We start from the raw sequence: 24326 nt of genomic DNA, 5'->3' as shown, positions 1-24326 counted from the left end.
TCTGTTTTTCTGACTATACTACAGAGTGTGTGCCACACAGTGAGTGTTCAGTAACTATTAACTAAAAGGACGAACAAATTGACTTCATATCTCGAGTTCTGTAATACACTCCTAACAGCTCTTCCTAACTTTAAGGTGTCTCATTTCTGATTCACGCCATACATAGTTTATTAGTTTAATTTTCCTAAAGTCCATAATGCATTCCCTTCTACTAAAAAACTATGCTAACTCCTACAAGTCTATGTCCAGGCTCCTTACAATCTGGCTCTTAACTGTAGCTCCAATATTATCTCCTATTATTCTCTGCTCCAGCCAGGATATGATACTCATGTCCATTGAACACATCACACTTATCCAACTGGCAGAAGTTTGTAAAGCTCTGCTCTTTATTTTCTCCCCAGACAAACACATTTTAAAAAATCCTTCACTGTGCTTAGCTCTTACAGCATTCACCATTGATAGCACTTGTTCAGCACTTAACATCAGCTGTCTGAAAATGCTCTCTTATTTATGCATATTTCATTTACCATGGATGTAAGCGATCTGAGTTCCCAGTCCCTATTTTATACTCCTTTTTATCCCATTGTCTACCCTAGACAGGCTTTAATGTTGAGTTATAATCATTGTAAAGGAAATACCCAATAGATTCTTTAAAAAAAAAAAAAAGTGGCCTAAACATTCCTCATGTCATCAAATAAAACAGACTCCAATGATTCAAAAGAGAGTATGAGGACACTTAAATTCCTCTTAAGATCTGCTCAGTCTAGCTCAGAAAACCAAACACTGTCCCAACCAAAAAAAAAAAAAAAAAGTGGTGTCTATACTGCAGCTTTTAGAAGGGATCACAATGTTATCTCTATCCAGATTACAATCTTTCTAGAACTAGACAGAGAAAGAGACTCCCAGAAAGCAACAGGTGTGAAGTGGGCGGTAGTTAAAGGCAGTATTTCCCATATTGTGGGAAACATATCTGACGTGAGTAAAATGCAATGGCAAGGGACAGAGACTAGACGAGTCCTTTAAACCAATGAACTCGATGCCATTCCATCCAGAGGAGAGACAGAATCCTATCTTAGAATAGCAGAACCATTTAATAAGAATGCCAGAGAAACTAGAAACTGAGCTGGGAGAGAGGTAGATGACCCTGTCTTCCAGTTTTACATCCAATAGTTTCAGAAGCTAGCACAGCCAAGGAAAAAACTCATATGCCCATCTATGACATATGGCAGACAAAGTCTTGATAGATCTCTAAGAATAGATAATAGAAAAACTTCACACAGGGAATATAGAAAAATACTGCAGAAGAATGTAAAGACAACATTATTCCGAAAAAATCAGGTAAAGATCCATGTAGCTGAAAATAATATACTGCATTAACAAGAAAAAATTTTAATAGAGAGTTTAGAATTCCTTCTTAATATGCAAAAATATACAGACTCTCAAAAATAGGAGTTTAATAATAATATGGATTCTGGGTAGTAAATTATACGGACAAAGATAAGCAATGAATGAGAAGTAAATTGAGTTAAAGTTCTTATTTTCCATAGAAGTGATTAAAAATGTTGATTCACTTATGAGTTTAAAAACAATAGGAATATATTTTAAAGAGTTTAAAGAGTTTTTAAAACTTTAAACATATCTCTAGGAGAATTAATAATAAGATGCCCATATTCTAAAAGAGTGGGCAGAAATTTATTTATATGGCCAAAGAGGAACAAAACAATATGAAAAGCAAGAAAACATTAAAAACAGTACAAAACAAGATGATATAAGACCAAACATATCAGTTATTAAACAGTTGTAAACATATTAAACATGGCTACTGAAAGATTAAAAGTCCAAGACAGAATTAAAACTTGAAATTCCACCTGTGCTCAAGGACACAAAGTTGGCAGATCTGGGATTCTCTCTCTTATATTCTCTGCGTTAATATGCTGATGAAATTAAGTTCTTTACACTTCAGATGCTTGTTTATTCTATCTATATATGTAAATAATACATGCTAATTAAATAGTATAACATTCCTTTTATTTTTTGAGGAATTAAATAGGTTTCTTTAAGATATGTATGTTGTGTATACTGATATAGGAATATACATGAAATATGTCATGAAGATATCATAAAGATATATGTATACAATGGAGATGTGTGTATAATATACAATAAAATTTAACATGTAACAAAATAGCTCTTTGGTTGTACCTCTAGTATCCTACTAGTAAAGGCATTAACTTTACAATATATATTAAGTGATTAAAATGCAAAAACATCTCAACATTTTAATCTTTTTGTTGATAAATTGAGTTCTCTTGCCTATCTATTTAACACATATGTATATCATTCATATTTAGTATATACCTATAGCATCCATATTCACACGTATGTGATAGATTAAAAAAAGAGTAATATTACACAGTTATTCCTTTAAGCAATGATTCAGAGAACTGGCTCTAAATTCATGGTTCTAGCATTCATTCAGAATGAATCCTAATCCTAGGGTAAGCATATGTATTTATGTAGCTATTTAAATTCACTGACTGCAAAAATTTTTGCAGTGCCTGGTTTATAGAAGCAAACTCTTAGTAATTCAACATGAAAAAAGGCTTTGGGAGCTTAATTTAGGAAAAAAGAAAAAGGTATTTAAATCTCATAGATATGTTTAACCACTGACAACCATTGATTTAGCAGAAAAACAAAGCTACCACCTTCTTTTAATTTACAAGCATGGTGCTGCTGAGGTTGACGGTAATTACTCATCATTCAGAAATGTAACCTGATTTTATATTTTTATTTGAAGACTTTAAGAGGAAAAGATGCTGTAACCCAATCATGCCATAATCCAGGTGACATCTGTACTAGGCAGAATCCTGTTGTTATTCTCCTGTCTAGCTGCTATTGCTGAGAATGACAAAGTAGAGAAATTACATTTTCCCATTATTATTTCCAGACACTCTGGCAATGGTTTGTTGACTCTAATAAACCTTCAGACAAAGCTGTCAGCAAAGGAAATGGCAGAAGGAGAGCAAGGAAAAGCCTCTTCAACAATAAATGCATCTAAAACCTCAGTACTAGCTCGTCTGGGTTCTCATAACATTAAATGTGAGTGCTTCAATATTTATTCTAACGCTGTATTTGAAATCCAAGGAGAAAATGCATTCCATCAAGTCACATTACCAATGATTTTGATGAACGTAAACATATTATGAGATTGAAGAATGAGATGTCTTACCTGCTATAGTATTTAGAAACATCAAATATTCGAAGTTTGAAATTTCTCTTCTTTGCCAACGCTGAGTCATGTTGGAAGATTTATAAAGCTGTCGAGGAGTGGCCAGTGATATCCTCCTAGCAATTAAACAAACCACAACAAACAGTCTCTTTAACACATGACTTCTAAAAATTCAATATTAATGAATATATTGGCTTGATACCATTTACTTAAAATAATTTATGGTTTATCTTCTTAGATAAAATCTAAAATACATTTTAATTGTAGATATTAGCAATATTTAAAAATTATACTATAGAGAAGATACATTTAGTTACTAAGGATAAACCAATATGAAAGCACCTATTCATATAACATGGCTGCAAGTGGGTATTTTACAAGTCAACAAGAAAAAAGGTGAAACTATACTCAAAATAAGTTTGCTTTTAAACAATACAGCAAATCTACTTCGTGCTAAGAAGCTAGGTGGGCCAGTAGTCACATACCAGCATATAAGCATTTGACTTAAACTTTATATAATAAAAGCCACCACTAAACTTTTTACACCTGCCTCCTCACATGGAGTGTGCACATGTGCACAGCCTCTAACCACACAACGCACATCCCTTTTACGATGTAAAAAACCAGCAACTGGGAACTTTGAAATGTATGAATTCAGAAGAAGGGACACAGGAATAATCTTAAGGGAGTAAATCAGTATGATTTGTGTAAATTATGAAACGTTCGGGGTTCAATGGGTTTATCTAAAAAATAATGAAAGCTGGCTGTATTTGTAAAAGTATGATAAGGCTACTGAGTTTCTAAAATGATCATCACTTAGACAAAGGTTCCCAAACTATTTCAATTCATGCTACCCTTAGTGTCTCAGGAATTTTTGCATCATGCCCCTAGCCCAAGAGAAATACCTAACAGTTCTGTTTATTAAGTAGTTAGGTCTAAATAATTTAATAAATATTTAAGTCTTAACAACTTAGTAGCTGTTTGAAAATACAATACTCATAAATTAAAAGGAAAAAAAATTTTTTTCCTGAGGAAGATTGGCCCTGAGCTAACATCTGTGCAAATTTTCCTCTACTTTATGTGGGATGCCACCACAGCATGGCTTGACAAGCAGTGGTAGGTCTGTGCCTGGGCTCTGAACCAGCGAACCCCAGGCTGCCAAAGCAGAGCACACGAACTTATATACTATGCCACGTGTTTTATTTTATTCTTAAATAACTACAATTACTTACTAAAGGGATGTGCGTACCTTTTGGGCACTGCACAGCTTCTTAAACCTTGGAATCATATCTGACAGCACCACCTTCATTTCCTGTTCCACACTGATTTCCATGGAGTACTTATTTTTCACCACAGTAACTCCTAAAAACTAGTTTCACAAAACTAAGATATGAGTGAAAAGAATGCATTGCTATCTGATGTTGAAACTTAGAACTAACTTGAGCTAAGAGTTTGTGCGGTATCTGACAGATGTTGCTGTGTTTCCCTAAAAAATACAAAATGCTCTGTAACCCTCCTGTAATTTCACTGTGACATCCCAGGGCTCCTTGGTGCTCAGTTTAGGAACTGTGGACTGAAGACCATCTCTGTCATTCATGTATCATTATCATGTATATCTATCACATGCAATCTTAATAGGCATTGTCTTGTTCGTAGCAGAAACTAAAATATAAATTAGTTGAGGAAAAAGAGGGAGGGGGAAAGGATGGGGAGGAACTCGTTATCTCAATAAAATTCAAATATGAATTAACAATTTCAAGAACAATTATGTGTAACTCAATGTTTAAAATATTAACTTAATAAACTGTAGCCGCCTGATCACATATTAACATTTTTGAGGAAGTTTCCTAGTTACATATATTCGAGATAATAGACCCTACTGACTCCAATAGAACCATATGAGTCTAATGATCCACTTAAATACAATGGTAATGGTATATACATTTCATACTTCAATTCTATAATTCTGTACATTTTCAATTAATTTGTAATATGATTTTCACAGGGCTACCTAAAGGGCTTCCAGATTTTGATCCATATGTCACCAAAATTCAAAATTTTCCCAGGTACACATCCACTTAACGCAACAATTTTATGTTACAAACTTTAGCCCTGATTCTGACTTTGTCATGGCAACATGCTAAAATATTTTCTGAATGATCCAAGAATTAACAATGTCTAGCCCAATTTTCATTGCACCACTATTACAATCATATGCTTAGTCCAATTTGCATTGTATTACTATTATAATCATATTCTTGCTATTCTGACTAAAATCCTTACCTGCAGCATGTCCAATCTGCTAAAAACAATGCATATAACAAAGTTTTGAATTCCTTTGTTGACATTTTGAACCCAGGCAATTTAAGAAAACTGATGATTTGGAAATAATTCTGACAAACAAAATCCCAAAACCAAACAAATCTTGATAGGTGTAAATAATGGGAATCATGGAAGAAAGCTATCCTGTCATTCTTAGAGTATGTAACAGTGAAGAAAAATATGGACATGGGAAATGAATTTACAAAAGCAGGTTATTAGCAAAAGGATCAGTTTTTCCTGTTTCCTCCTCTGTTTTTCCTACTATAAACTCATTGTTGGCAGGAACTGTATTTTACTAACTATTTTATCCTTAGCATTTAGCAATACTTAGCATATAGTGGGAACTTAATAAGTACATACTGAATGACTTGAATTATTGGTCATCTACCCTAAAAGAAAAATGGCTAAAGAGAGATGTGATGCTAAAAAAATTAAGTAACTCAATCATATGAAGAAGAACAATGGGAAAGAGTAAATCAATAGGGCTGTTCAAAATATCCTATAACAAATTTATATATTAGAATGAGGATAGTTGGTACATTTTTGGGCTATAGTAGGATGCTTTTAGAATTGGGGGATAAGATGAAGACAAAATTGTCCTCTGAAATAAGAAGTATTAACCACCATTAAGTGCCATTTTGAATGGTGACCATTTAAAATCATCAGTCAACCCTATGAATACAACCAGGTGTATAGTTAGTAAGTGAAGAATCTAATTAAATCTCAAATTAATTGATTGTACTGATTGCCTGAACAGAGTCTACATTAACCAAACTATGGTAATAAGCATGGAGTCTAGAAAATGGGCAAGCTTTTGCCAGTATTTTTCCATCATTATGCAGGGGTGAAGGTATTGTTCTGACCATTGTAGGTCACCTTGATAGACAACACAGAACAGAAATTAAGAGAGTGGCGTATGATCTTGGGCAAGAAAAGTAACTTATCTAAATCAAAATTTCCCTATTGTAAAATGGGATAAGAATCCCACTGTTTTAAGAATGTGGTTGTTTTAAGAATTAAAGGCAGAGAGCTCCCTTCCACCATGTGAGGACACAGTGAGAAGATGGCCATCTATGAACCAGGAAGTGGCCTCTCATCAGATACCAAATCTGCTGGAGCCTTGATCTTAGACTTCTCAGGCTCTAGAATTTGGAGGAATAAATGTTGTTTATAAGCCAAAAAAAAAAAAAGAAGAAAATTAAGGGAAATAATGCTTATAAGTTAAACACAAAGGAAATGATAGCTATGGATATTAATTAACTAAAGGGGCATTTATTAGGCTATGCCAATTTAATGGAAATATTCCTTTTGTTCCAAATCTTTGCTCATTAAGCAACAATCTGATTTGTAATGTGATCTCTTCAGTGGGCTTGCCCAAGAAGTGGCCTAAATGATATGTGAAGTCAATTATTCTGGCAGTACATCTGCCTTTGAATTCGATAATTTTTTTGTTTGTTTCTAAATCAGTCTCTTATGGGTTTACTTTAGAGTAAGTTCCCTAGAGTTTGATAAACTCTGGTTAAACTGACAAACCCAATGTGAAGAAAACAAAGAAGAATGGCTCCCTTGGAGATTTTGCCAAGATACTCTCAGCTGGAAGGCTTCTACTTGTCAGAGCCAGGCATCATCCCTTCCCCTTGACAATTCTCTAAATGTAAGAAGATCTTACGCATCACACATGCATATGTTCATGGGTGCATGTGTGTATATCTATTCACCTACCTACCCACCTACTCATCTATATCTGTGTATGTATGCATATATGTATACAGTGTAGCAGTGTTTACAGTTTACAAAATGCCTTCACTTTAAGATCTCAGGACATGTGTAAAACGTCTCTTTGCAAAGATACTGTCCCCATTTTATAGTAGATGAGAGTGTCATTCCTCTTGCCTGGTGTTAAGCATTCTTTCAACTAACATGTATTTAGTTCCTAAAAACTACCAGGCTCTGTTATGTTACCCAGCCTGTTAGTGACAGATGTAAGCTTAGATCCGGTGTTCCTCCTACCCTCATCTGCTACTTGTAAGGCTATATATCACAGGAAATATACAGAACTGAACTTCTGAGAATATAATTAGGAAACTGAGTGAGTTGAGCCTTTGGGGGGAAACCAAGGGCAATGAAAGAGTGTTTTAAGACAGGAGGGCTGTATGAAGTAACAGCAAAACCAACACTACTAACTACCTATGTTGTTTCCACTTTTTCTATTAAGAAGAATGATCTTTCAAAAGTCAAAGAGAGACCAATGTGATTGAAAGTGAAACAATACTCATAATAGGTAAGGAAGACAGTAAAAGAGCTTCTGATCGTTTTAAAGGAATTCGGGTCCAGACAGGTCCATGAGCACTGAAGGAAATTACACATGCCTCCGAGAAACCTCAACTGGTAATCTCTGAAGAGTCACGGTCATTGAGAAAGATGCCAGGAGGCAGGAGATTATTTTTAAAAAGGAAAAACTTAGACCTATTTGTGAATTCTTGATGTCAATTCCTGGAAAAATTCTTGAATTGATTAAACAAACAGTTTGTGAGCACTTGAGAAAGGAAGTAGTGATTACTATGAGTCAGCTTAGATTCAATAAGAACAAGTCTTGCAAAACTAACTTCATTTTCTTTTTTTTAAAATGCAGTCTTCCTTTGACCCGTATTTTATATAAGTATTTCATTATCTACTTACGCCTTAATTTAATCTTGTTATTCCACTAGCAAATATCCTGAGCATGTACATACATGTTAGTGAATTGGTCTTAACTGTAAGCTTAATACGAGACCAGATACGCCGCAATGCAAGGCAACTCCAACTCCAGTTGAGCAGCGCTTAAAAAGCATCTCTGCAATTATCACTGTGTTACGTGCTGTAGATTAAAAGATAAATAAGACGAAGTCTCCATCTTTTAAATGCCTGTATCCAATTTAAGGGAAAATAGACATAGATTCATTTTCCTTTCCATCCGTGCAGTGCTCTGTAATAATTCCCAGGGACATACGATCTGTGGAAGACACTGTTGCTTGTCCACTCAAAGCCAGTATCTCTTGTTTACTTGTCAACAGAAAACCTATTTTGTTCAGGTAGGAGGTGGCAAGTAGTTCAGAGGTATATTTTTCCCTCAACTCTAGGGGATGATTGGGCCAAACTGATAAATTCATTCCCCTTTGGCAGTGATTGTGTTAGGGGCGGGAAAGTGACCCCATTCTGGCTAAAGGGACCTGAGATAAAGATTGCTGGAGGCTTCTGAGAAATACATTCCTTCCTAAAACATAGAAGCTCAAGGAGAAATCCTTTTTGTCTTTTTCCTACTTTAATTCAGTTGTGTGAAGACACAGTAGTAGTGTGGAGCAGTAGCAGTTATTTTGTGAACATGAGGCCAACTGAGAGTCCTGACATCACTGAACCTCTGAGCCAATACTCATAACTCCTTAACTCCAGATATTTTATTTAAAAAACCCAAAAAGCAAAATACCCTATGGTGTAAGTCACTTTTAGTCAGGTATTCAGTTACTTAGAGCCAAAAACTAATTGAATTAGTGATGCACATAATTGCTGACTATTTTCTACTTAGACTACTATCTTTCAATAAAACATTACTTCAAAATGACGCTTTTAGAATAAAAAGATGAAAGATTTAGAAAATGGTTAAAACTACAGCACAATTAATGAGCATTAATCTCAATAAACTCTAAGAGTTTTACTACTTTAATGAAGAAGCATTTACACATAGCATTTATAAAAATAATTTATATGTGATTACACAACAATTAATCACAAACATCATGAGGTTCTTGGTACGTTTCTTATTAAGATCTCAAGCAAAATGCATTAATCAAGTGCTGGCTATGATAAGAAATCAAGTTTTTTACTTCTTCATTTATATACGTGTTATATAAAATTATGCCCTATTCTGTTATTCTTAAAATAGCTGTTTTCATAACCTCTTTCCCTACAAATGACATGCAGAGGGAGAAAATTCCTTGGCCCTCAAAATAATTATAATGGTATACCCTATTTATATTTCTGTTGTATTGAGATTGAAATATGTTAACAAACCATAGACAGTGTGTAATATGATATAATTACCTGGCTTGTGGCAAACCATAGCTGGTCCCTACTCCAACCCGAGGCAAGCTATAGACAACTTTTTTTACTGTTGCTTGATCAGGAAAATTAAACATAACCGAGGCTGTGGTAAGAAGAAAAAACATGATTTAGAAAACCATGGGAAAGCTAACCATCAATTTCAGAAATCATTTTCAAGTGCTTATCATCACTTATTTGTAAACGTAATGAAGCTTCACGGAAAATCAGCTTTCTGTATAACTTTATCCATGAGAAATCTAGGGTTTACGTTCTCAAACAAATTAATTCTTTTTTATTTTTATTTTTTATTTTAGTGAGGGCATATCAAAGACAGAAACACAGCAGAGAAAAATCAAGACAGTACCACACCATGTAAATGACCAACATCCAAATATGAGCACATTTGCTTTCAAAGTATTTAAGGGAACTTACTTCGGTTTGCCATAAATACTTCCAAAGCAGTATTTTGTAGGAGATAACGTCTTGAAAATACAGCTCGTATCTCGCTGAACATCCATTTTCCATGAAGTCCTTCAGTGTATGCAAGAACCTAAAATAAACAGTTTAAAGGGAAGTGTCAATCAGTAAAATATGTGTCTAAGACTTAGTCTGACGATATCTTAGACAGTGCTGTATAGAAGTCAGTAAATTAGGGATTATCTTCCTGAATATATCTTCACGATATATCACAACATTGTCAATCATTTGATTCCATATATTTGCAAAATTTCTATCTTTCTGTATTTCCTAGTTGGCTTATGAGGAAACGAAGGAGCAGAAAAGTTATATGTTCCAGGTGACCCTGTGACTTAAAGTAGAAAATGTATTATAAATTTTTGGTCTTGTATATAATTAGTTGGACCAGGTGACATATACTGTTGGTTCTTTTCCACCATCCCTTTTCCTACTTCTTCCTCGTTTAATGGAAGCCCAGTTAGCCCCAAAGTGTCCATGTGGTCAACCCCAGATGATGGATTATGAAAGGTCTAAGCCAGAGGCCAGCAAACGTTTTTGGTGAAAGGCCAAATAGTAAATATCTTTAGACCTTGCAGGCCATATGGTCCTTATCACAGCTACTCAACTTTGCCACTGTAGCGTGAAAGAAGTTGTAGACAATGTGCATATGGACAGGTATGGCTGTGTTCCAATAAAACTTTATGTACAGCAGGGGTGGCCAGAATTTGGTCCTGGGGCCAGAGTTTGGCTGACCCATGGTCTAAACCAATCATGACAAAGTTATTCCTTACTTTCCCAAATTCCCTTGCAACTAGGGCTAAGGACATGTGATCCAGCACTCGCCAGTGAGAATGAAAGCAACAGCGCGTGGGGATGTTTCAGAAAAGCTGGTAAAATGAGTCATATGTAGCTGGTACACTCCTTTCTCTTTCTTGCTTCAAGGGAGAAGTGATGGCAGAAACCATAGCAGCAATCTCGTAACCATGAGAGGAAGGCCAAGGGAATCGCAGCAAGGTTGGCCCTGACAGTGAGCTACTGACAGTCTCAGCAACCACCCATATCTGAACCTCTGGTTACATGAGACTGATAAAACCATATTTGATTAAGCCACTCTAGTCAAATCAGCAACAAACACATTCCTTCTTGATACATCAAAGTATATTAATGACACATACACACATTTTCTACTTGCACTAGTGTTCTCATATTTGCTTTGGTGAAAATGGAAACTAGCTATTGAATTTTACAAACATGATAGTCCTCAAGCTTTAAAAACAAGTCATGAAGTCCCTTTTTACATTTCCTTTCTCTAGGAATAATATATATAAAATATATGATCTATTTGTCTTTTTATTTTTTGAAAATTCCATTTTCTAACTCCTTAATTCAGTTCTTGTCTTTCCTTAGACACGGGATGGATTTTGGAGGCAGTCAGACATCTATTTAAATCCTGAAACATTTTGGAGCCAGTCAGACGCCTATTTAAATCCTGGCTCTGCTATTTACTAGCTATACGACCTCAGAAAAGTTATTTAATTCCATCTGATTTTTGTCATCTGAAAAACAGTGATAATGATACATATTACTGGTTAGTTTAAGTGGAGACAATAAATGGAAAGTGCATGGCCATAGCTATTATTTAACTTCTGTTTATAAGTTCATACATCCTTGTTGTTGAACATAAAGTAACAACTGTTTTTCAGTTTCTAAATGCAAAACTTTTTACACATTTCACAAAAAGTTGTAGTGACTTGCCACAGTTTATATTAATAAATTCTTAGTTGGGTGTAATGGTTTCCAGATTTGAATTTCATAGATCAGCATAATTTTTCTAAAATGGAAAGAGTACTAACACAGGGTTGATAACTTTTTCTCTCGTGAAGCAGGAAGAATTTTAAGACAAATGAAACCATCACAACAACAAAAGCTATCTTCCATTATGATCATTATTTCACTAAAAAATAAAAATATTAAAGCCATTTGAAAAAAACAGTAAAATGAGTATAACCTCAGAAAAAAGGAGAGACCCTCCCTTGAAAGCTGTGTTGGCACTCTTGTACTAAAACCAATGTGCACATGCACACACACACACTCCTATTTTTACTTATTTTTCTCATGGTTCTTGGGAACTATGTTATAATGAAAATTTGATCAGACATTCCTTTCCATTAAGCATGCTATCAGTTTATTTTACTTATAGCAAGCAGGTAGCTCACAGACGTGTAGAAGTGAGTTTCGCTCCTTAAGTACTCCAAGTAAAACGGCCTTACCAACCGTGCCAGTTATCAGTTTATTGCTTTCCAGCTCCAAATTCACCCTTAATTGCTTCTTCTGTGAAACTGAAACTGTGCCCTTTATTCTTCCTTTGCTACCTGGCACGATGTTAAGCCTTGTCAGGAAGGACACTGAAGAGACAATGCAGGAGGAAGGGTTTTTCTTGGTTCTGGTGTGCTCACTCAGCAGGTCCCTGCAGAACAGGGGGCTTCTCCAGTGCCTGGCTTCTGCAGTGGATAATGGGCAACAGCACCTAGTGACTAGCAGTTTTCTCCAGTACTTCCCCTGCCCAGGCAGTTTTGTAGCAGAGTGCCTCAGGTGAGACCCGTCCCATGAACAGCTTCACCAACTCCCAGGATGGTGGATTTCTGGAAAGTTCCAGAGGACAAAGCTCCAGGAAGCTCCTGCAGCAGGGCACCAGAGTGACTTCTCCACCATTCGGCGAGCTAAAGCCATGCCCTCCCCAACGAGGCCTGGAGGGCCTCTTTCCTGGGTTCAATGTCGGCTCTAAGGGCAGTGGCTACTCCTTACATAGGCTGTTCCTATATTCTCTAGAAGTTTCTTTCTTTATTTCTTACTAACCATTCCCTTGTTACTCTAATCTCCTGTTATAATTTATACTGTATTTATACTATACTTTCCCTGTTTAAATTGCTATGTGGTTTCTCTCTTCTGATTGGAACCAGACTAATAACACAAACTCAATCACTTCTCCCACCACCACTCTCTTAGCTCCAGGCTGGGACCACAACAGTTCTCAGGGACCCTCAGGAGCAAGACAAAGGAAACTGAGAAAATCAGAGGAACTGAGGAGAGCCTGGAGGCAAGGAGTAAAAGGAGAGAGAATAAAATCAAAAGAAAATGGTTTTGCTAATAGCTCGTAAACAGTTCAGGAAGCAGATTCCAGAAGACAGATTCAAAGGTCTAAAGTTATTTTGAATGAGGGCAGCATCATCTGAACAAGTGTATAGCCCTTATCAAAGGGGTCATGGGAAGGAAAATTATTTATGTATATAAATTCTTATATACTTTATAAAAAATCTGCCTAATTATTTTAAAGTCATTCATGCTATATTTAACCTGATAAAAGACAATGCTCTAAGCTGGTCATAATTCCCTGGAGGAAACCCAATACAGCCTAGAGTCCTCATCTTTTTTTTTCTGAGGGAGATTAGCCCTGAGCTAACATTTACTGCCAATCCTCTTTTTGCTGAGGAAGATTAGCCCTGAGTTAATATCCATGCCTATCTTCCTCCCTTTTTTTATGTGCAGGATGCCTGCCACAGCATGGCTTGACAAGCTGTGCTTAGGTCCGCACCCAGGATCCGAACTGGCGAACCCTGGGCCACCGAAGCTGAACGTGCAAACTTAACCGCCATGCCACCAGGCCAGCCCTGAGTCCTTATCTTTTTTTTAATAGCAAGCCACCTCCTGCTTTCCCTTCTTGTTTCTTTCAAGACTGATTATGGAATGAGATTCTCCTAAAATTTTTTTATTTAAAAATTCTTTACATCCTCTCCTGTGAGCTGCCTTTCCCGGCATCCAATGTAGAGTTACCATGTAGAGCCAGCCTGAAAGACCTTGTCCCTCAACAAAAGGATGCCTTCTCTCCAGAGGGGTTATGGAAGGTCTTCAGGCTAAGGCGTTTTGACTTTATCTTATAGACTTATGCCTCTCACTTAAGAAAATGTACACTGAGGTGTGTCGCAGAGTATCATCTGGCTCCCCTCTTGAGCATCAATTTTATTTCTGGTTAGTAATTTAAAAATTTCGTGGTAAAATTAATATAGATAGGATGGAAAATAACATGTAAAAAATGATGAACTGTTGAGATAAAACACCACCATTCAAATAAGTTTTGTGATTGCCACGGGATTCGTTGGACTCTACCCAAGTCTCCTTTACTCTCCTCTGCCCATAGGCAATGAGAACGCCCTGCCACTGAGCAGGAGGGGAACTGGGTGAGACGTTACCGACACTGTCGGGCAGCACGTGGAGGATGAAGAAGGTTGCGAGACTGGAGGCAGAGTGACCAGTTAGGATACCACCTTAGGCAAGTGACGAGGAGTTTCATCAATTTGTATATATTTCAGAAATGTAAAGGAATGTCATTTACAGTTGCTTAAACGCTGGGTTTACGGCACATTTCTATAAAAATCTGGGCATCAAGCCCAGGTTTGAAATACAACCCAATAGTTTAAAATTGCCTGTATTTTATTTATACCTTTACTAGTTACATAATGTTCCATAAGCTGCAGGACCTTCTATAAGAACTCATTAAGTTTGTTTTTCATTATAGTCCAAGATCTTTTTCTAAACCACGTAAGTATTTTCATCTATACTTGAGGTTTGTGGTGTCTGTTTTCTTTCTTAAGTCAAGCTTCCCATGTCATCTGGTTTGTGCCTGCCTGCTTATCCAAATTATTTAATATACTATGAAACCTAATCAACAAATGCTAACCACCCCATTCAGTTTCATTTTCTGAAAATTGAATAAACATAATTTTATTACATCATATAGGTCATAAACAAGAATATTTAAAGCATCTTGATCCCAAATCTTATGGAACTTTCTGATATTCTTAAGTGACTCAAGTGACCACTGAACTATTTTGAACTATTTTGGAACTGCATAGTATCCAAAAGAAGTGAAGGTTCCTGCGAGCCTTATACCCTGAGGTCTGCCCCACTCCTCTATGAACTGAAGCACACAGGAAACAATATAAACAAATGTAATAGAGACCCCTTGTAAACCACCTTGCACAAACGTGTGTTCAAAACATATTATTTGATAATCCTGTTGAAGAAAAATAGGCTTGCTGGGCACTCATGTGTATCAAACATGTATATGTTGTCAGAAACACGATTATGGCTGTCAAATCAGTTTCATCTTTTTTTCTTTTTAAGGCAGCTAATATTGTGCAACCTAAAATGTACTTGTTTGATGATAGCTTTGCTGATCTCAAATCACCTAATACATACATTAGAATAAGTATTACAAATACTTTTTTCTTTGAATAGGAAAAATCTAAATTTTGCTTCAGGTTATCCCTTCTTTTAAGAATTGATGAAAATGCTGCAGAAGGCTGGAGAGAGATGCTCTGCTCAGTGTTTATGAGGTCATCATATCTAACAGACAATTGCAGCCTGAACAGTTTAATTAAAGAGATTTTAGTACAATGTAAAGTTACAAGTCCTCATTACATTCAGAATTCTGAATGAATTATCAATGATTAGGGATATAAAAAATATATTCCAGAGGGAATAGTTCAGGTTTACACTCACACATGATTGTATGTGCTCCTTTGCTATCTGCCATCTGAATGGAGAAGATTCTGAGGCTTGGAAAGGAAGCCAAACTACAAGATGGGAGAAACCTGGGTTCCAAATGACCATGTGGAAGATCATCTCTGACTAATAACTGCTGTTGGCACATGGGGTGAGGATGTAGGGAGAGGTGAGGTTGGAGGGAGCAGCAAAGACAGCAAGATGTTTGGAACTGCCTCCTCCCAATGCTCACCACATGTCTTGGTGAGACTATTTCCTCACCAAAGGCATGGAGAAGTGTAAGATATAAGAAATACTTAGAAGTACATAGAAGAACTGAAATAGCAACACAATGGAGTAGCCTCTTCTAAATGGGCAACGCAATAACTTTTTAAGAGATAAGTTAGGTATGCATAATTTAACAGAATAAATTTTCAGATCCTCAACTCCTTAAAATCTATCTGCCTGAGAGGGAACCTGCGAGAGAGTACAGGTTCCCACTGCCCTTCTCCTAATGAAGAAAAAAGAGAGGAGGCTCCCTTTGGTGTATTGCCTGGGGTGTAAGATCTGCTGAGGGGGTAGGGGCCTCAAATAAGGGACAAGTCAAAATACTTATAGAGGTGTTGGAAAGTGTATGTCCTCAGTGGCTGGACTGAAAAAAACAAAAAAAAGAATCCTTTTGCAAGTCAGACAGTTTCTCAATTCTTTACTTTCAGAGTTGAAGTTAGATGTAATTGAGCTGTCAGCTCAGACATAATTAAAAATAATTTTTGAAGGTAGATCACTAGGTGATTTTTAGCATACAACTTAGAAGTGGTACAAAAATTATAATAACTTTGCTATAATAAAACTTCAACATCCTATTTATTTATGTGAACAAGATTTTTCAACATATCTACCAAAAAAAAAGTTAGAAGTAGCTCTAATATTGACCTCTGTATTGTGCTAGCAACATTCACATGTGGATATATTAACCATTCATCTCATTAAGAGATGACTTTCCAATAGCACTTCACGTTTTGTGTTTAATTATTTTTCACAATTCACAATTTATGTTCTTGTATGAGTATAAGTTGATACTATTTGTAATAATAACTTATTCCAAATAAAAATGTTAAATACTTAGAACATTATGGTCCTAGCAATTCAAAAATCAAAATTTTAATTCAAGTATATATGCTTTTTGCAGATTAGTATAATATAGTGATCAATAAAACACTTGCAAGTATAAAATATTTTAGATTAGATAAATTTTGGGGAGGGAATCAAATGGAAATATGAGTTCAAAGAGAAAGAGGAATTATATAAAACGTCCATTTGAAAAAAGAGATTGTGTATTTTAAAATGAGTGATGATAGCAATCAAATCACTATTTTCTTGGACATATTTGATTCTATTGAATATATCTGCAAAGTAATATAACAATTTTAAAAATTCCACATTTTAATTTAAACATGTGCGAGGTGGGCTATAGTTTTATAAAATTCTTTTACAGGGTGGGTGAAAAAAACGTTAGAGGATAACTTCAATAGACCAACCCTGTACAATACAGAAACCCTCATATATCTGATGGAAAAGTCTCACTTCAGCCTTTTATCCAATTTTAAAAATAAATACAATCATCAAAATAAAACTGCCAAGGGCAGGCACTATAATCAGTAAAATCTAATGTGGACCAAAACGTTGATCACTGAGTCAAATCTTTGTGTAAAATTTACATGGAAAATAATTAAGCCTGATGAAAATAAACAATTCAGTAATATGAAAGTGAAAATGGGGAAAACTAGGATTGGCTTAACTGTGAAATAAAAAAATGAGCAAGAAATTAAGGTGGCAAAATGAAGGTTTCCAGAAAACACATTCTCAGTGAAAGTTAAACAGTCTATACTTATTGCTATACTTCTGAATTTAATTATTCATAAACATAGCCAGTATCAGTATATGGGTTAAAATTGCAGGGTCAAAACATTCTACAGTTGGGGGAAATTTGGGCAACCTATCCATAGATAGTTTTTTATTTAACGACCTTGCTTTTTGCTCTAATTCATCAATTTATGGACCTGCTTATCCCAGACTTAAAGTTCACCGAGGGCCCTGCCTCTCTTACTTTCTAGCTGTGAGACCTCAGGAAAGTTAGTTAATTTTAATTCTTCAGTTTCTTTATCTTAAGATGAGGGAAATAACAGTACCCAACCTCACAGGGCGGTTGTAAGGATTGAATGAAATATCTCTTTTAAAAAATGCTTAGTATAGTGTTTGGCACACAGGAAGTGCTAAAGAAATGTTAGCCTGCTACTAGATGTTATTGCCCACATTCTTGTATTCATGTGTGCAGACACACACACACATACACACACACACAGCATTGCCAGCAAGAGAGCAGAAAACCTGGACCACAGCATACAACCTTTTACTAAACTAACAGCCACACTATTGCTTCCTTCGTGGCAGTTTGTTTTCTAGAAATTATCCAAAATCACAGTACCAGAAAGCCCAACTATCTAGGGCATCAGCCACCACTCTCATTGTTAGTAGTGATAAGACTATGAAACCTTCTCCTGTCATATCAAAAGTCTATAATTAGGCCAGCTCTTTTCTACCAAGCTTGTCCTCATGAATTATCAATTTTATATATTTTTTTCAGTGATCCATTTAACAAATATTTATCAATTGACCGCCACGGGTGGATGGTGAACAAGAGAGGCAGAGTCCCAGAACTCAGGAGGTCACAGTCGGGTGGAAAATCATCGACAGTGGGGAAAGAGGGGAAAGAGAGAACAAAGGGGGTCCAAGCAGAAGGAACAACACGGATGTAAATATGGCACCCAGGGGAACAGGTCCAGGCTGCTGTGTGGAGCACACAGAGTAAAGAGGAGAGAGGTGAAAAATAAAGTGAGAACACATAATAAAAGGTGGGTGGGGAGCCAGGATGTGGGGCTAGATCATGTAATCCATGCTGAAGAGTTTGGACTCTGGTCTGAGAATGATGGCGAGCCACTGTGTTACACAAAGGTGAGGGGATTAAACCCGCACTTCAGAAATCATTACTGTGACTAGTGGGGAGGTTGTTTTGCCTGGAGAAGGGCGATGCTGTTCCAATCATCTATGCAAATGTCATTTTATGCTCGTTAGTAGAACCACAAACTCTTTCAAAAGAGTATTATTGGTACCTCTCCAATAGTATCTCTCACATTGTGGTAAACTCACCTATTTTATTACACACATCCTCTAAACAATTGTAGAGTTCATGAGAACAGACACTAGGTTGTATTCTATTTTGCATTCCTTATAGAACCTGCACATGGAGGAAACTCAATCAATTTCTGTTGCATAAAATATTTAAAATTTAATTTACAAACAAACTTCGAGTTGCAGCTGGAATCCTCTGTGCCTACTTTATCTTCAACTGCATACTCTCAAAATTATGGTAAAACACTCAAAATTAAAAAAATGATATTGGCAAGGATGCTTCATTTCGTCCTACTCATGAATGTCCCCACGTGTACATATTATACATTTGGCTGTGCTTCCTCATTTTCTCAAATTTGGCAAACTCTAAAGTCTTGTATTTGCCCCTCTGCTGTTATTTTACAAAGGGAAGGATGGGGCAGGGAGGGAGAACTCTACAGTATCGGAAGGAAACTAAGTTCTAGTTTCTAGTACTCACTTTCAGTTTTGTACTGAGTATGTTAACTTACCTTGTATTATTCTGCATAGAGACAATTTTTAAACTAGTTAAATTTATATATGTCCTGTCTGTAGGTTTATTTTATTCTCCATGAGATCTTTTAGGTTTTTGCGTTGGAGGTTTTTCTTTGAACCAATTTGTCAATAGGGTCTGATTTTGTAGATACTATGATTTGTCAACACAAATTGTTCTCTTTTTTGGAAATATCTCATATTAAAGTTTTAGGTACAGTCAGAAATGATACAAGATTAGACAGGGGAGTTTCAGTAATTATTGTTGCAATAGTGAAATCAGCCTTAACTTACAGAGCAGACATAAAGGAGAATCGCTTTTGACTGGACATCTAATTATGTTATAAAACGAATCTTTTAAAATGTTAAAAACTTTTTATTTTTAAATTTTATGTAAAATTTTATTAAAAATTCTTTTAAAATTTTATTTAAAAAAATTTTAAGGGGTCTGCCTGGTGGTGCAGTGGTTAAATTCACATGCTCCACTTCAGCTGCCAAGGGTTCACTGGTTCGGATCCCAGGTACGGACCTATGCACCGCTTATCAAGCCATGCTGTGGCAGGCGTCCCACAGAGAAAATAGAGATGGGCACAGATGTTAGCTGAGGGCCAATCTTCCTCAGCAAAAAGAGGAAGATTTGTGGTGGATGTTAGCTCAGGGCTAATCTTCCTCAAGAAAAAAAAAATTTAAAGCACATACAAAAGTAGTGAGAAATATATAATGAAGAGAGAAACTTCATTTTTTTTTTTAATGTAAGGATGAAACTATTTTTTCTCTAGTTAACACTTATTTGCATTAACCTAGAAAAAACTGCATGTAATACAAAAACTAGTGCACTTTTCAATTCATATCCATTATAGCTTCAAACATATTTTAAAAATTTGGATCCCAATATGTCATGAAAATCATAAGAGAGTTTATGTACATAAAGCATATATACTTATGGTACAGAGTAGGTATTTCAGAATTTGTAACTACTATTAATAATAGTACTATAAAATCCCATATGTAGCCACAATGTGCATTATGTCTAGCTCTTAAATTCTAACCATCCTGAACACTTTTCAGCTCCCTCATGTGCCATGTTGTGTCATGCTTCTGTGCCCTTGCACATGGTGTTTCTTCTGCCTGGCAGATCCTCCTCTGTTTTGTTCTGATTAACTTCTATTAATGGCTAAGCTAGAAGAGACTGCTGCTCCTTCTGAGAACCCTGTACCAACCTGATACTTACCAAACCATTACTATAATTGTTGGTTTACTCATTGGTGTCTCCTGCTAACCTGTGAACTCAATGAGGGCAAGAATTCTCAATGCATCTCTGCATTCTTCATACTTAGCACAGAGCCCAGCATATAGCAGTAATTTAACAGTAGTAAGTAATTATAATGCCTTTGTTGTTTTACACTTAGTAATACATATGTGCAGAAGTTATTGATTTATATGGTCTATGTTAATTAAATCAGTCATATTAAGATAGTCGACATTTGATTCCCAATTCATTATGTACTGGACAGGACATGGAGGGTGCCCCCTACTGAAAAGTTCCTTTGCACCATGTTGATTACCTATGATGCTGCTACTCTGGCCATGGTGATTGAATATATAACATAAAAGTAGTTCTCTAAGTAGGAGAGCCACAACTAGTAGCTGTGGGAACCCTGTCCATGAAAGCCATGCTATCATGAATGCTGGTGGCTGACCTCATCAGATAATCTCTCTTAATGACTTGAATGTGAGATACTCAGAGACCACTCTAACAGGAGGGTGCAAAGAAGCCAAAAGACAGAAAAGGCAGTCACCAGAAATAATAAGGCAGCAGGAATTCTGAGAAAGCAGAAGCCTAGACACAAAGAGATGGGTCTAGGGGTAGCAGTAACTACGTCTTGCTCCAGACACATCTGGTACCACTTTGCTCTCCTGGCTCCAGCCCCACTGGTCTTTCAGTCCCTTGTCCATACCACGTGGTTTCCTGTCACAGAGCCAATGCATATATTCTTCCCTCTCTGGAAATATCTTTCCTCCCTTATTTGCCTACTTCATTTCTACTTTACTTTCTATTTTCTCAACTGACCTGTCTTGCTGGGTAAAATTGCCCTATTGTAGGCTCTCATCCCATCATACACAGGAGAAGTTCTCTTCACAGCACTTACCACAAATGTAATTTTGCAAACTTATGTATTTTATTAATGTAATCTCCCCAACTCTTTGACCATTTGTTTCTGCTCATTACTGTATCTCTATTGCTTGGAACAGTGCCTGTTACATTATAGAAACTCAATAAATAATTTGTTGAATGATTGAATTAAATGTATATTTAGAGTCAGTTACTCTGTAGTAGCAAAAACATAAAGACAGAGAGTAACTACCACTATAATGTTAATGGATGTCTATGGTTGAAGGGACATTAAAAAAACTGGGTCACTGGAACTTGGATGAAATTCCAGTTCTTCAGAAGGCCTCATGAGAACTTCCCATTCTTACTTGACCAAGCTTTCCTACAATAATCTCTGCAGTAGACGCTACTGCTTACCTACTGAAGATCTTACCCACTCCTGCTTCCTGATTAACAGAGCCTTGATTGTGTTCAGTTATTGACTTCTTTTCCATGTACTTCTGTGTCAGGACACATTGACCCCATGGTCTGTCCCAGGGGTAAATTAGGTTTGTCCTCATTCTTAAGAGGGAACAAATGGAAGAGATACTCTCTTCTTCCTCCAGACATTCCTAAGCTTATGCTGCTTTGGGGGAGTGTTGAAGCCATATTGCTATGAGATTGAGAATGAGGACAAACCAAGGATGACAGAGTGGAGATGGGGAATGAACCTGGGTTCTTGAAAACATCCAGAAGCAGCTGAATCAATCAACTCTGGAGATGAGTAGAATTCAGGACTCACTATTTTATAACAAATGCACATGCATACATATATACATATAAAGCCATTTGAGTTAGATGGTATCTAATACTTGCAGCTGAAAGTTTTCTGATACAAATTCTTATTATCTGATGTAAGCTTCATGTCTCTGTCATTTGAAAAAAGAAAAAGCCTGAACACACACACACAAATATCCACACCCAAAAGACAGGAAATCTCTGCTCAAGTTTCTGTAAACCTAAACTGTTATAAAAAATAAAGTCTATCAAAATTTTTAAAAATGTGCAGATGTTAAAAATTGCCATCCTTTGTATATGTTCTAGAATAGATTCCCCTTCTTGTCTGTTTGATAAAATCCTACTATGTATTAAAAGCTTAATACTCAAAAAACCGTTTCCACAAAAGACATTTACTATTTACCAAGTGTCTGCCAGCTGGGGACCAGGCTCATCAGGGACCAGGAAGACAACATGAATGTAAGTTATTTTTCAAGCTTTAAAAACTTTTCTTTTCAGTGATATTTGGCAATCAAAAGCTAATTCATACAAGTTCAGAGTTTTAAAAGCGTGTTTTCACTTGAAAAGCTGAATACTCCTGGGCACTCACAGGTGCATCCTTGGGGTTCATGAGAATTTGTTTTTCTTTCTCTTAAAGCTAGAGCTCTTCTAGAATCACTGTCTCCCAAAGAGAAGCTACAGAATAAAACCCAATCTTCATGCAGGGAATTTGTATTCAGAACTCCTTTAGATTGGGTCTTACTTTAATGTACATCTGCCCACCACAGTACGGGTGTCACCTTCCACAAGTATCCTCACATTGCCAGTATGTACCAACAACCATGCCCTTGATTAGTGGACACAGTTTGGTGGACTATGACAATTTTTCATATATCTCTATGCCATACTGAGGTAGAAAGAACTTGGACTTTAGAGGCTGATAGACAGACTGAAGTCTGACTCAATCACTCTGAGCTCTGCAGCCTGGGGAAGTTTCCCTAACATAACCACGAAACGGTTTTCACTTACATAAAGCGAGAATGATCGTATCTACTTTAAGTGGTTGTTGTATTAAATGAAATAACATATAAAGTGTCCAGGGGAGACGCTGGCACAAGGGTGTTGCTACATAGATGTGCTGAACAAATGAACTCACAACCCCTCCCCGCCAGCACCTCAGAGAAAGAGTCCCTGAAGTGGTCTCGGCCCAGATCCTTTCCAGGGTGCATTACTCTGATCCAAACTCTGCTTCTGCATCTCACGTTGGTTCATCTAAGTCTAGTTATTTCGTTATTTCCAAGAATTTTTTCTTATACACCACTTGCTAGACAGCTTTGAGTATTCTGTCTGCTGCTTGAAGTTTAATCTTTAAAAAAAAAAAAATTCTTACTGCTTCAGCTAGAGACAATTCAGCTACCGAATTTCCTGCAGTAGTTTTACTTCTACTCTCAATTTTCTATATTGGAGCATAATTAACAACTCTTCAAGAAGTGCAGCTCAGTTTAAATGTAAGCAGATCAGTAAACCCCCCTTGCTTGTACAGGAATGTCTTTCACAAATATCTGTAATCGGGGGTAAAAAGAGGTTTTAGAGGCCTCCCAACTCCTGTATGCAATGAAAATAGTATTTCCAGGGTTAGGTGTGCCCCAAAAGTCTCTTGTGCATTACTCTATTGCCCCAAGACTATTTTTGTTTCTTCTGTTTACTTTATATTCCTTGGTTGTAAAACTGTTTATTTGCAGGAAAATACTACTTTGCTGAGAACTTGCCATTTATGTCTTCCATTTGAGCATCATGAGCAAGTACTCTGTCCCCAGGCAAAGGCTGCTGGCATCACATATCATTTGTTCATTAAACAAAAATTTAGTCAGCACCTACTAGGCTCCACATACTATGCTGGGTGACGGGAATGCATTGGTAAACAAGACAACGATGGTCCCTCTTTTATAGAGCTCATACTTTCTATTCATGATGGTACAATTGATTGATATAATAATTCTATTTTACTGGGTTGTTGAAAAAATTAAATCCATTACTGTATTTAACAGATATTTCCACTCTAAAGTACCAGAGGTACTTTCTACAGGCAAGAGGCTGTCCAGAGCATTCACTGTAGGAAGGATTATCTGAGAC

At 36.4% G+C, this 24326-nt stretch overlaps 1 protein-coding gene across 13 annotated transcripts in view; it reads right to left on the bottom strand.

Moving 5' to 3' along the window:
- The window catches only part of NBEA (neurobeachin), a 671317-nt gene that overhangs the window by 105454 nt on the left and 541537 nt on the right, over positions 1-24326 (bottom strand). For all 13 annotated transcript variants that reach the window (XM_070240236.1, XM_070240226.1, XM_070240227.1 and 10 more), the window contains 3 exons: positions 10061-10178; positions 9629-9731; positions 3230-3345 (listed from right to left, as the gene is read on the bottom strand). In XM_070240236.1, coding sequence (XP_070096337.1) covers positions 3230-3345; positions 9629-9731; positions 10061-10178 — 337 coding nt within the window. The remainder of the gene's footprint in view (positions 1-3229; positions 3346-9628; positions 9732-10060; positions 10179-24326) is intronic.

Source organism: Equus caballus, chromosome 17 (assembly GCF_041296265.1).
Source record: "Equus caballus isolate H_3958 breed thoroughbred chromosome 17, TB-T2T, whole genome shotgun sequence".
NCBI lineage: Eukaryota > Metazoa > Chordata > Mammalia > Perissodactyla > Equidae > Equus > Equus caballus.
Note: the sequence above shows the minus strand (reverse complement) of the source record. Positions and strands in the feature narration are given on the sequence as shown.